This window comes from Podarcis cretensis (assembly GCF_951804945.1).
Source record: "Podarcis cretensis genome assembly, chromosome: 2".
Classification (NCBI taxonomy): Eukaryota; Metazoa; Chordata; class Lepidosauria; order Squamata; family Lacertidae; genus Podarcis; species Podarcis cretensis.
This window is the reverse complement of record NC_137171.1, coordinates 45,362,361-45,376,290: the sequence shown is the minus strand read 5'-3', so window position 1 is coordinate 45,376,290 and position 13,930 is coordinate 45,362,361. Positions and strand designations below refer to the sequence as shown.

At 44.5% G+C, this 13,930-nt stretch overlaps 1 protein-coding gene across 7 annotated transcripts in view; it reads left to right on the top strand.

The window, feature by feature from the left end:
- Positions 1 to 4,396: 4,396 nt before the first annotated feature.
- Positions 4,397 to 13,930, top strand: part of GABRB2 (gamma-aminobutyric acid type A receptor subunit beta2) — a 104,827-nt gene continuing 95,293 nt past the window's right edge. For 2 of the 7 annotated variants that reach the window (XM_079964841.1, XM_079964837.1), the window contains exons 1-4: positions 4,397 to 4,934; positions 5,891 to 6,124; positions 6,261 to 6,352; positions 7,387 to 7,454. In XM_079964841.1, coding sequence (XP_079820967.1) covers positions 6,048 to 6,124; positions 6,261 to 6,352; positions 7,387 to 7,454 — 237 coding nt within the window. In that variant the 5' untranslated portion in view covers positions 4,397 to 4,934; positions 5,891 to 6,047. Of the gene's footprint in view, positions 5,022 to 5,890; positions 6,125 to 6,260; positions 6,353 to 7,386; positions 7,455 to 13,930 lie in introns of all 7 variants that reach the window. The other 5 variants (XM_079964843.1, XM_079964842.1, XM_079964839.1 and 2 more) reach the window with 4 other exon arrangements.

The window sequence follows — 13,930 nt, the reverse complement described above, 5'->3', positions numbered from 1 at the left end:
GCATAAAGAGAAAAGGAAACATGCATGCTCTAGTTACCCAATTTTAGAAGTCCTACAGAGGCCATTTCACTGCCCAAGAAGGCTTCCATTGCATGAGCTGTAGGCCAACCATGTGCTCCATTGGGCAGAAAAGAGAGAAAGCAGGAAAAGAACCAAAGAGAGAGACGCTAGCTATTGCATCCATCCTTTGATAGGGAAAAGCCTTCAGGATTGTGCAAAACAGAACCCACACATACCTTTGAAACAATACCTTATAAACCCATGAGAGCAGTGGCCATGAGAAGTGAGGAAGGCACAGATTACACCAAGAACCCAAGTGAGTGAAACATACTTTTGATTGGTGACAAACTTACTAACAGTTGAACCAGAAATTCAATGAAGGGTAGAATTTCTATCTGACAATTCTCTTGCCCAACCAGACCCTCCAGCTACTGCTGAGGTGACATATATAGGAAACCACATTCCCTTGGGATGGGCAGGTTATTGGCTGCCTCTTAAAATTGAGTTTAGGCCTTTTAAAAATAAACTAAAAGCCAATAATAACAAGCTGGCCAAACCTTAGCTTTCAAACATGGCCAATACTGACTCAGTTCATCAGAGCAAATAGGCAAGAGTATTGCCAATTAGCTTGCAAAGGAGCCGAGATGTACTGCAACATATTGCACTTTGATTTAGCCAACTCGATTCTTGAACAGCTTAATAGCAAATAAGGCTGTTGAGGAAACTTCAGTAGAGGTGAAATTGACAGGAACAAAAGCAAAGGTCACATTTGACAGTGGGAAGGAGGCATCAGTTTTTAGAAGTGGCTCCCACTCAACACAAGAGGGTTGGCAGGTCTTGTATACCACAGAAAATGAAAGAAGATTGCAATGCAAATAGAACAGAGGAAAATAAATTCATAAGAGTCACTAATGAATTGCTGTTGCACATTTTTTAAAAGCAACTATTCCAAAGATGACAACTAAAGAGCCAGGGAAAAAAGGTTAAAATTCAAACCTGAAAGCAACTGCTGCTGAACAATTTCCACCCACCAACTGCATTTCATGGAAACTATACCAAAATGAATGCAATTGTATAGCAGGTAGCACTGGGTAGATGTCACTCAAGGTGGTTTAAAAAGTGCAGATGTTTGGCAGGTAATTTGATCCTGTGGATCAACTTCAGTACCATGTACCATGCTTGCTGCTGTTTATATGTCTCCTGGATGTGTCCACAACCAAAATACAGTGGTACCTCAGGTTACAGACGCTTCAGGTTACAGACTCCGCTAACCCAGAAATAGTACCTCGGGTTAAGAACTTTGCTTCAGGATGAGAACAGAAATCGTGGGAGGCCCCATTAGCTAAAGTGGTACCTCAGGTTAAGAACAGTTTCAGGATAAGAACGGACCTCCAGAATGAATTAAGTTCTTAACCTGAGATACCACTGTACATGGTTGTAAGCACACCTCCCAGCTGAGCAACAAGATGGGGGGCCAGGAAGGGGAAAAGAGGAGGCTGAATTACTCAGCTCTGTCATTTGAACATTCTGCTAAGGAGGCTGTCAGGAATCCAAGTTATTCAACCCTGGCTGCCCCTAAGCAGGGTACTCAGTTGGAAAACGTGTAAATATCTCAACTGAAGGATAGCTTCTAGTACAGCCAAGGTGCTCCGAGTTTGAAATAAAGTTTGTGCCCAACCAGCTAATTCTGCCCCCAGCTGATTGTTGACCTTCAAAAAGGTCAAAGGGAAACAGTTTATTTCCTGTCAGTTTCTCCCGTCCCCATATTCAGTGGGGAGACATGCATTTCTGTTAGCTGAATGGCAGGTTTCTGGAAGGCTGGGGAAGAAGAAGACTTTGCTCCCCAACCACACCCCAGCTCCTTTCTTAGCTACTTCTTTGGTCAGATGGCATGGAGTTAAGGATCTTCACACAGCCTCCCCAAAGCAGGAGTTCAGATGAGTTTCAAGTTTAAAATGGATCCTGTGGGAAATATAATGGCAGATGATTCAGTCATGTGAATAGCTCAAATTTCACAGGAGTAAACTTTGAAGCCATTTCAGAGGTATGCAAAGAGCTATGAATTTGGGAGCTCCTCCATATAGAGGGTGAGGTATCTATAGAGACTATCCATTACCAAAAAGAAGAAAGAAAGATGTAGCCTCAGAGTCAATTTGTAAAGTTCAAAATTATACCCAGGAAAACTTGCATCAGGAATCTGTTCAGGTTGCTGTCTTCCATGGCTGCTTGTCCAATAGCCAGGAAATCCAGAACAATATTCTTAATTGTTGTTGCCAGCTGGTTCAGTATGCACATATGTTTTTTTCTAGCCTCCTCCCTGCCTGAATATAGTTGTCCCAGGACTATTTCATCCCTGTTCATCTTTGCCTCTTTCATATTGCTTTTCACCACTTAGCTTTTCATGCTGCTAGAAGCTGTTTCCACTGTTGTGGCACACCAACTTTAGCCTGGACCTCTTGTTGCATGACCCTTTAACTCGGATTCCCCATTCCTGCCATCTTGGCAGAGCAATAACTCCCTTTACACACATCATTTCCCTTTCCAGCAGTATCCTTTGCAGCTTCAGAAATCCCCATAGTTCTGCAGAGTGGCAACTAGCTCACATGGATTGAGTATGTTCCAAGGCCAGCTCCTCCTCCTTGCTGTTGGAAATAACCTGCCCAGTAAAGGATTTCAGGGGGTTACTCATCGTTCCTGTGGTTAGGATCCCAAATGGAAGCTGGCTACTGCAGGGTGGGGAAACGGAGCTCCCTTGAACGCTGGCAACTGAAGGAGAGAGTCAAAGTGGCTTGGCCAGTGGAAGGTCCCTCAACACTGTTTGGGGGCGACGGTGAATTTAGGGTGCTGTGAGCAGCAACCCCCTCAAGATGAGCACATGCTTATCTATTGCCCACAGCTCCCCATTCATTCAAATGATGCCACATCAAATGATGTGGCTAGTTCAGTCAGTAGAGCAGGAGGCTCTTAATCTGAGGGTTTGTGGGGGCGAGCCTCACACTGGGCGAAAGATTCCTGCATTGTAGAGGGTTGGACTAGTGATGGCCAAACTTGGCCCTCCAGCTGTTTTGGGACTACAATTCCCATCATCCCTGACCACTGGTCCTGCTAACAGCTGGAGGGCCATGATCCTCCAATTCTATGATTCCATTCCAACTGCTGTTTTGTTTTGTTTGGATCGCAAGGGGACTGTCTTCCAAGTAATGGGAGTTCCAATCTCAGGTCATTCGCAGACTCCGGAGCTCCGCTGCCAAACGAGTTGGCGCTCCTGCATTGGGCGCGTGTGTGACGGACGGACTGCGCAGGAGAGACCCGGAGAGCCTTCCCGCTCGACACTTGCGCCACCATAAGAGGCGGTTGTGGAGTCCAAATAAAAAGCCTCAGTTTAAAGCGGGCTCCCCGTACCCTCTGGGACAGGACCTGAGGTAAAAAATAATGTGCTTCCCAGTGTGGAAGACGCCGAGTCTCTCTCTTGGCTCTGCGGGGGCTGCCGTTCTCCCACCTGAGCTGCCACCAGGTTCCTCGCTGCCTACACTCCTTCCCCCTGCTTCCGCCCGCCTGGGGGCACCTCACCCACCCACCCCGCTATGCAGAAACGCGGGGAGTTCTCTTGCCTCACGCGGACATTTTGCGCCCCCCCCCCCCTTTCCGCCCGCCGCCTTGGCATTCAGCAGCGGTGGGCGGGCAGGACTGTGTTGCGCCACGCGAGGCCGCTTCTTCCCGCCTGCGGCCTCCGCTCTGGAGCAGCCCAGCGCCTCAGGTGAAGCGCCTCAGCTGAGAGAGAGAGGGAGCCGCCTCCCCTTCTCCCGCTGAGCGCTGCGGTAGCCCGTCTCCTCAGGCCGCCTCTGCGGTTGACAGGCGCTGGGCAAGGTAGTGCAGCAGCTAGACGTGCTCCATCCAGAGAGCCTGGCCGCCGCCGCTCTTCTTCCCGCCACGTCCCCCCGCCCGCCACCGCCTCACGCCCGCTTCCCGCCCCTTCCCGCCAGGCCTGGGCTCCTGAAACGGGACAGGCCTTCCCTGAGGAAAACGACCCCGCTTTCTTCATTCCGGGGCAGCCGAGAGGCGCCTTGCTATGATGTCTGAAGCTTGTGTCTGTTGTGTGCTTGTAATGGCAGCTTCGGGCTGGGGACGGCCCAGTGCGGGAGAATGGCTTCCAGCCTTTCCCGAAAAGCCGAGCCTAGGCAGCCAGAAGGGAAAAGGCGGGGAGGTGGTGGAGGAGGCCGGGGCTGGAAACCCGCCTGCCGCGGTCTGTGTGTGCGGAATGACTAAACGTTTATTGAGGAGCTACCCGAGGCTCTCGGCGTCTCCTACACAAGCACAGTTCACCTCTCTCTGCCGCCGCCGCCGCCGCCGCCGCCGCCGCCCCCCTCCGCCTCCCGCGGCGTGGAACGCCCCCCCCCCTTCCGCCCCGTTCTCCTCTCCTCTCCCTGCTGCTGCTGCTGCTTCTCCTCCTTCTCCTTCTCTCTCCCCTGTAGCGAATTAGAGATTTCGTGGCTTAATTGAGGAATCCAAGTGTTTCTGCCTAATTCCAACCTTCCCCGCCCCCCCCCCCGCCCCGCGCGCCTCGCTTCTCGTGCTATCCCCGGCAAGGCGAGCACTTCAGCCCCGCACCCCGCATCCGTTCAATGAAGCAGCACAGATCCACGGCGGCTCCAAGTGGGTTTTTGCAGGACGAGAAGGAGGAGGAGGAGGAGGAGGTGGCGGCGGCGGCGGCGGCGGCGGCGGTGGAGGAGGAAAGGAGCTGGCGGCGGCGGCAGCAGCAGCAGCAGCAGCAGCAGGCATCTTTGCAAGGAAGCCTTTCGGGTCTAGCTCGGCTTCTGGGGATTTAAGTGTCACTCAAAGCATCCCCAAATCAGCTCGCTGCTCCTCTGCGCTTTCTTCGCGGGCATCGATTCGAGCCCTGAGCGGTGCATTTCTGCAATTTCCTACCAGGGAAGGTAAGGAGGCTGTGAGTGCCAAATGCACCACGGCGGCGGCGGTGGCAGCAGCAGCATGGTCACTGACAGCCTAGACTTCTCGTCCGGGTAACTTCCCCTCTTGCCCTCTTCCAGCCCCCCACCACACCCCACCTTTCCTAGGAATGGTGGTGGTGCATTTAGGCACGATGTGGTGGTGCATTTAGGCACGATCGCCTTCTCGCATTGCCCCATCCCTTCTTATAGATGCTCGATCTCCTTAGGTGGAATAATAATAATACAATAAAAACAGAAAAAAGAAAGACGTGGCCTTTTGTCTCAGCCTCTTTGCATGGTGTTAAGGCTCTGTAGATCCTACTTTTTACTTTTTTCCGGTGTAAAGAATCCTGAGCATCGCAGGACCCACGACGTCATCCAGCGATCCCCCGCTCTTAATTTCTGTGCCCCCAAGACCACCTCTCTCTCTCTCTCTCTCTCTCTCTCTCTCTCTCTCTTTTTCTTTCTTTTTCCAGGCGCTCAGGCAACCATCTCACCCCTACCAAGAAACTCGTCATCATCTCACATCCCCCCTTCCCCCAAATGCTATAGGCTGAGCCCTTTCCAGCCACCCATTGCTAACTCGGGCCCCCTCCCCCCCGCGATTTCACCCACCATTTGCTATTCCCAAAGAGCATAAAGTCTAGCTTTTCCCCCTCCCCCATGTGCACGCCTTGCATTCCCATTTTAACCTCTTTTTCCTTCCGTTCCTAATCCGATTTTGCACATTTCCCCATTTAAACTAGGTTGCAAAACTGCTGTAACCTGCAACTCTTGAAACTTCCTCGGTTGTTGAAGTCTATGTTATTTTACTCAAAAGGACAACAACAAAAAACAACCTCTTAATCCTTTTGTGGATTACTCTCTTTTTTTAAAATAATGCATTTCCTTCTTCCCCTTTAATTTTTTTCTTTCCTCCTTTCCTTCTTTTTTTTGGCAAGGAAATTTGCTCCATCTCCAGCAGCAACCACTGCTCCTTTTGATGTTGTGGTACGCCGTGCGCATGCGCTCCACATTAGAATTACTGCACTGGCTAGAATAAGTTGGATCTCTTCTTCTCTTCCACTGAAGCCCTAAATCATATCAAAAGCTAAAGGGATGCTGAGAGTCCGGGAAAAGGGTTGCTTTGGAATTTGGTCGTTGCCCTTAATCATAACAGTGGTGTGTGCACAGAGGTAAGTGGCCAAAGGGTCTCTCTTTTTCGCCTTCACTTTGAATTGTACTGTATAACTGGGAGGTGCAGAATGCATCTTGCGAGACAGAGACAAGGAAAACCGCTCTCTCCTCATGTCTTTTTACCCCTTTCTTTAGTGCTAATGATCCCAGCAATATGTCCCTGGTAAAAGAGACCGTGGATAGACTGTTGAAAGGCTACGACATTCGGCTGAGGCCAGATTTCGGAGGTAATTCGATTGCTTTTGTAGAAAAGCCTGCTCCACGCTCAGGCTGTCCCTTCTCCGGAGTGTGTGTGTATGTGTGTGTGTGCGCGCACGCGTGTGTGTGTTTTCAACGTGGTGTGAGCGCTGCTCCTGCTCTGCATCTATGTTGCCATTTTCTGAAGCTCGACCCAAAGTTAAGCCAATTGTTCCCCAATTTCCCTTAGCCCAGAACGGCCGTGACACGGTCCTTTAAATCTCCCCGTGTGTGTGTGTCTGTCTATATTTGTATGTTTGTGTATCTATACATACAGTACTTAGTCTCGTGTGCGTACCTATTAACGCGTAATTAAAGCTTGGCTAATTGGCTTTAAGGAGATGCAAATCTCCTAAGTTTCCCCAGCATCCGTGTCACCAAGCCTGGTGTGCTGTGCCTGTGGTCACAGTAAACATTTCTCCTTTTTTTGAGTACAGGATGTTCGGCTAAGCGAGATGAAAATGTCATTCTGCTCCCCGTGAGCTGTGCGTTGGGGAGCAGGTTTCCGCGTCGTTTGTGCTTGTGTATGCTAAACCGGGTCCTTGGACCCTCGCTGAACGTATGTGGCAGCCGCTAGTACAGACGGCACTCTGCTGTTACTGGGCTCCGAGGAGCGTGCGGTTCCGAGAGCCCCGTAAAGTCCTCCTTGAATCCCGAGTCAGCGTCCCTCTCGCTCGGCTTCGCCTGCTTGCAAGGGCTCGGCTAACCGAACTGAGCCCGTGCAGCAAGCAGGAACAGAAGCCTCTGGGTTGAAACTCACACTGCAAGTCTAGTGGGGTGTATCTCCGGCCAGCCACTTAAAGACACTTTACCCTATTATTAACACACGTGTGTGTGTGTGTGTGTGTGTGTGTGTGTGTGTTATATAAAGCACCCGTTGCTGACGGCGATCCTAGAAACGCTGCAAGGCAAACTCGTGGCTAAAATGAAGCCCTGCTGCCCCACCCCTTCTTCAGTCCGAATATTGCTTGCATGAATGAGTTAAATTGTGAGAGATCACAGTGCAGACCATCTTGTGTTGCAGGTCCCCCTGTGGCTGTTGGCATGAACATAGACATTGCCAGCATAGACATGGTGTCAGAAGTCAATATGGTGAGTATTTCATTTATCTTTCAGTCCATCTCCCCCCAACCAGGTTTTACAAGGGTCTGTGGAATCAGTAACTGTGAATGCAGGTTCTCTTTATCGCTTTTATTTCTCATTTACCACCAATGTGCACCAGTGCTCTCCAGTTAATTAGGCCATCTCTCCACCCCCCCCCCCAATTGGGTGCTTGCGTCTTCTCTACATAGATGTCAGAAAGCAGTGTGAAATATTTTCTCAAGCTATTGATTTTGGGCTAATTTTATCCGAAATGTCTGAATAAGAAAAATGCTAGTAACCTATGGTATTTTGGGGAAATCCATAGAATTACTAGAATGAGTTTTAGGAGGCCTCTTGTACAGCCACTGAAATAAAACGTTGTCCTTCAGATTAACATCTGCAAGTTTATTCCAAAAGGCTTTTAAACACTATGACTTTTAGTGTGTAAAAAGCTGGTACGATTATTATTATTATTGACAGTCTTAGTATATAGGAGAGACCATTTCAGACATATAGTTAAGTGCTACTGAGAGACTTAGAGGAACAGTAGTGGCCTCCTTTTGCTTCATGCAGGAGCGCCCCCTGCTGACATCGATTTGCACAACAGTTCAGAATATTTTAACATTTTCATCATGTATTTGGGACAGTTTAATTGTTTCAGTTACTATTGGGAGGCATGGGGATTGAGATGAATGCTCTGCACCCAAACATAAAGTTGTAATTAGGTTGATGAATGCAGTTTTTAAATGTTGCATGAACGCTTCATATAAGTTTATTGCCAGTTCTAATGTGTAGAGCCATACTATTAAATGAAAGTACAGAGGGTGAAGAGGTGGGTGTGTACATATGTTGGAATGGGACTTGGATCGCATAAAATGTGGTCACACATTTGTCTTGCATATCTTGGCCTTCCATTTTTAAAAATGGTTGTAGAAGCCATGTAAACACACTGAAAAGTTTGTAAGGAAGACTGCCCTATTGTAGCATGCTACACTTGAGGCAAGTTTTTATTATTTTTATTTTATTAAAACAAAACTTCTTGCATAGTGATTGCGTTATCTGTAAGACTAGTTAATCTAGAGTTGCTAAAACACTTTTAAATATATATATTTATAAGATAGCCTCATCATATATCCATTACTCAGGCGGCAGACCACTAATAAAGGAAAGAAAGTAACAAGAAGCACTAGGGTTAACTTCTTTTGAACTTTTGGTTTTCATTTGCAGACCTTGTTGAACCTTAATATCCATTGTGTTTGTTAAAGGATCACAGTAGCTTAGCATTGTAAAATATGGAAGACTATGCTTTAATGAGATAACCAGGCAAATTATAATGACATGAAATTGTGTCAGCTCAGTTTCATTAATGAGTGAGACCTAGAGTTCAAATAGAAAATGTTCATTTTAAATTACAGATTCCCACCCCACCCCCACACACTGTGTTTACATTTTTTTAAATGATTGCTTGGGATATTTGGCTCTATTTCATATTAGCATGACATGAATTAACACTCGGTGACATTGTCAGGGTGTGATACTTTTCCTTCAGAAGTTATTAATGTGTCTTTGTGATAGGCATAATCTTCCAAACTTTGAAAGAACAATTCAATTTCTAATGTATTGAGAAATGGTTGTGTAAATATTAAATCTTTGCATGTTTCATGTTCAGGGACTTTGTTGTACCATGTCGGAACCTGATCACTGAGGCCATGCATGATTCCAATTCCTTCTTCCTAAAAGTGATCCTAAAGTATAATATGTCTAGTGAGAGGCGCTGAACTTTGAATTTAGATCACTGTCACGTGAACATATTCCAGCATGCTCCTAGTGTTTTGTCTATATGTCTAAAAATGGCAGGTTATATTTTTGAAATCGGCCCACTACTTAGTAAAACTAACCTGGGTAACACATACCATGTTTTAATGCATTTTTGGAAATATTAACATTTATTTTGTTCAAGAGTCTCATACTTTACAAACCTGATCTGCAAGACTGGTGTTAAAATGAGAACCTGTTCTGATCTGATGGCTGGAACTATTTTGTTTTGTTAAGAAGATAACGCAGTCTGTTATGTGTCCTCCAGAAGTTTGAATGTTGAAACTTTAGTATCAGAAAAGGTCTCTGTACAGATGAAGAATGGACATAGTGTGAAAAACAATATTCATAGTCCTACTTAGATAATACTCTTTTTTTAAAAAAACCCACCTGTTTGGATAAAATGAATTTGGCCTCATAAGGCTTTTTTTAATCAGATGAAAGATAAAAAAATTGTCAGCAAACTTATTTCATGAGATGGTGGGTATGTGCCTGTACCAAGGACAACACAGAGTTTTTTCACTTTCCTGTAGTGTGATCTGATTTATTTTAAAAAATAGAGGTTGCAATCCTATACACACTTGCCTGAGCATAACTCCCATTGAACTCATTGGAGCTCATTGGAGCTTAATTCTGCATAGACCTGCATAGCTTGTTCTCTGACATTTTGTCATAGAAGGCCTAGTGTTTGGGAAACACTAGTTTAGACTAACTGGTGTTTGTCTCTTACCAGAATTTTAAGCTACTTTCAAATCGTAGTTAAGGTCAATTCTCAGTTAATATTAACCCTAATTGCAACTGGTGCCAACTAACAATTACTTAAATCTGGTAACAAGAACTAGAGCAGAAGAGTGTAAGGGCAGCAGGGAAGAGAAGCACATGGTACCATGGACAGCTCCTGGTCATTCACTATTGTTAAGCCTACAATCCAATGCAATACTTTGGAATAAGCCCATTGAAATTAATGGGACATGCTTCTGAGTAGATATGAGTAGCCTTGTGCTGTACAAGATTGAGTGTGTGTCCTTTTTATACTGGGCTTGTCTGGTCAAAAGCATGAGTGACAATTTCAAAGGTGTTTTGCTTCATTTAGAGCTTCACTTGCATTTCATTGAAACTAGTGGTCTCTCACCGCCCCCCAAAGTCTAAAGTAAAATAGTCAAAATGTTGTACCAGTTACTGTCTAGCACAGCTAAACCTTGGCATGTGTGACAAAACAGAAGATTTACAGCGTGATCCTTAGCATGTGAACTCAAAAGTGAGCTCCACTTATTCCTAGCAAGTGTTTTATGTTTGCAGCCTTACACACACACACACACTTGCCTGCAGTAGGCCTCAATGGATGCAGTGAGATTCAATCCCGAGTGATTCATAGAATTGGGTTGTTGGCTACAAGTATCCAATTGTCAATAGTAACACCAATATTATTAAACGTTAGAAAATTTTAGCCCAGGTTTTTTGAACATAGTTGTCACGTAGTATCTTCTAATTGTTCATCTAACGTTTGGTCTAACGCATTGTTGGCCTTTAATTTGTCAATAAATGCTGATGCAGAACCATATCTTGAGAAGATATGAGGATTATCACACACACACACACACACACACACTCCTCTGCCCTCCCTCCATTCCTGGATATATTGGTAAAGAATGTACAAGAACAATTGTTGATGCAGAAGTGAAGAGAGTGGAGATCCGTCCAAAACAGCATATATGTATGGCAGTATACAATCTGAGTGACATGTGAAAGTGGCATATGAGAGCAAGCACACATTTCCATTAAACAGGCTTGTTGACAAGGAGTTTTTTTTGTTTTTAAAAAGAACTTAATTAATTTGTCAGGGTGTTGCCAGTTCATTTTTGTTCAGCAATAAAAATGTGCTTTTTTTTTTTTTACTCTGGCACTGACAATCTAGTTGCCTTTCCTCACATGTGTTTCTGTTGGCGATAAATCACATTTTCCTAACACTCAAATGGCAGTATTTCATTGCTGGAAAAATGTGATTTCCTCTGCAGATTGGGACATATTCCAATAATTTTTGTATTTTGAAGTTATGAATTTCTGCAAGCCATTTTGTGACCTTATTTACAGCTTTATTACTTCAAAGGCTTAGTACCCCTTCTATATCAAGCAAGTGTATTAAAAACTGGAATGATAAAACAAATGCTGAACACCAGGAAGAACACCACTTTCTCCACCACCTTCTTTTGAAACATGTCCCTCCCCATTTTTAAATATAGTTCATTGCAGACAGTGTGCTCCAACTCTACCACACATGCACATCACTGTTCCCACCCCACCCCATTTTTTTAAGCCTCTCTCCCTTGTGAGCTAACAGCGTACACAAGAAGGTTCAAATATGTCTTGTGCAATCCTGACAACGAAAAAGTGATTTTTGGCAGCAGTTACACCACTGAGAATACTTTTGAATAGTTGACTTTGTACCTAGTTGTCAATAATTTATGTCTATCATTCTATCTTGAATGGCACTAGCTCTCTTGAGATTGAAAATATTAATGTTACTATTTTATAACAAATAATTTAGCCTAGCTCAGAAATTTTGTTCAGCCAAGTGCATTATCCTAGAAATGTATGTTAGGATAGATAATGTTTGCTGTTAACTATGCAGGTGGGCATCATTTATCCATAGTGCATTTCACAGCTGCAACTAAGTGAAGAGGGCTCTTGTAATATTTTGGAACTTTTTATCATCTAAGTAACTTCAGCAGGAAACAAAATTCAGAGATGAACCTGCGTGCTTGAATTCAAACAATGGATTCCCATGGAATTTCTGAGCGCCCCTTCCCCACTGGATTCTGGAGCAGAAAGAACTGGGTTTCCAAATCCAGCAGAAAGTTGTGATTGGTTTGCTGGTTGCTTTTGAAGAATCTTCTTGGCTCCCACATGAACAGATTTCACTGATTGCTAAATTTAGAGACCATTGCAATGGTTTCTATCTGCAAAGTACAAATCACCATTTTCTTCTGAGGAGTCATATGAAGGGAGCTGGAGGGGAGGACTAGAATAAACAGCATGCAGATTAAAGCCTTTGCAGAGGCCAGAAAAGCTCCAGTGTACATATAAGATAGTCAAAGTTGAACTGATGTGTATGTATGTTTAAACTACACAAGTATTTAAGATACCCAAATATAGGGAATCCATCCTCCTCCCAAAATTCACTTGCCTCAGCACCTACTGCCCCCGGTGTAGTGTTCACCTGGTTTGCCTCTTCCCATGCATTGCCAAGCTTAGGTTGCAATAGTGGGGAAGAAGACTGTTGACACCAGTTGACACTCTGAAGGCCTCCAAACATGCTTGGTGCTTCTATATGCTGTGTGTCTGTACTTTCTAAATCCATTTGGCTCAATTCATTCAACCAGGAGGAGTTCAAATGACATACCCCAGTAGTCTTGGTGGCATGTTCAGAAGCCTCAATTGTGTTGTTTGCCAGGAAAACTGGAAACAGTTTCCCTAGCAAACCTAGCTTAGCAGTCAAAGAGTCATAAGAGAGGTCCTCTTGTAGTTCATGGATAGGCTAAGTTTCAGGAAGCAAAGACTAGGAATAAATGGACAGTTCTCTGAAGTGGAGCAAAGATCACTATTGGGACTTGTGCTTCTCAACCTGAAGTGAGTGGTGAGGTGGCCAAGTTTGCAGATGATACTAAATTGTTCAGGATCATTAAAAAGAGATTGTGAAGAGCTCTGAAAGGACCTCTCCAAACCTGCATGAGTGGGTGATAAAATGCAATTCAATGTGAACAAGTGTAAAATGGTAAGCAGAGATTTGGAGAAAAGAGTGGAATGGATGAATAAGTTGGCAGGGTGGTTCCCTGGGCACTTGACTTATGAGATTTCAGAGACCTCTCAGATAAAGTATTTTTGCCCATTTAATTCTCTGAGAGAGTATAAAAAGATCAGATTCATTCTGAATTTGGGGTCTGTGTCACCCATTACAGATTGAACCATTGTAAGAAAATGAGCCCCAGTGATTCCAGAAAGAAGTGGGAAAGAAGACTGCCAAAATGGGAATTGTCTGTTGTTAGCCAGGACTATACCATTTGCCTATCAGGACTGACCCACATCCTAACTTTAATAAGGGTACCTAAGCAATTAATAACATTACAAACCCTTCTGCAGCAATTTAGAGGCTATCAAGTTTCTTTTAAATGAGCTCTCAAGCTATTTGTTGCTGCTACAAAGTTAACATGCCTATTCTGGAAATTAAATTTGCTGCTGAAACAATTAAACTTATACATAGATGTTGATGCTCCTATTGTAATAGTTATACTGTGGGTAGACAAAAAAATATTTTAAAATTTTGCCCTCTCTAACATATTTGCATTAACATTTAGCCATTGGAAAAACAACACAGGAAACAAGCAATATAACCACAAGGACTTTGGTAATAAGTACTGTAGTTGGACACTGCACTGGCATTAATGGCTTTTATTATAGTATTAATTATATGGGCATCGTACTGGTCTTTAATTGCATGATTGAGTGTTGGACATGACTTTAAGGCTGAAGCATCTGATAAGTTTCCTGTGGTTTATGTATGCCATTATGCTGTTTCTGGTTATATGAGTAATGCAGAACAAACTGGAACAATACAGTGAGTGAATCCTTACATTTAACAAAGCCAGAGTAAATTATTAAAAATTACAATTGGC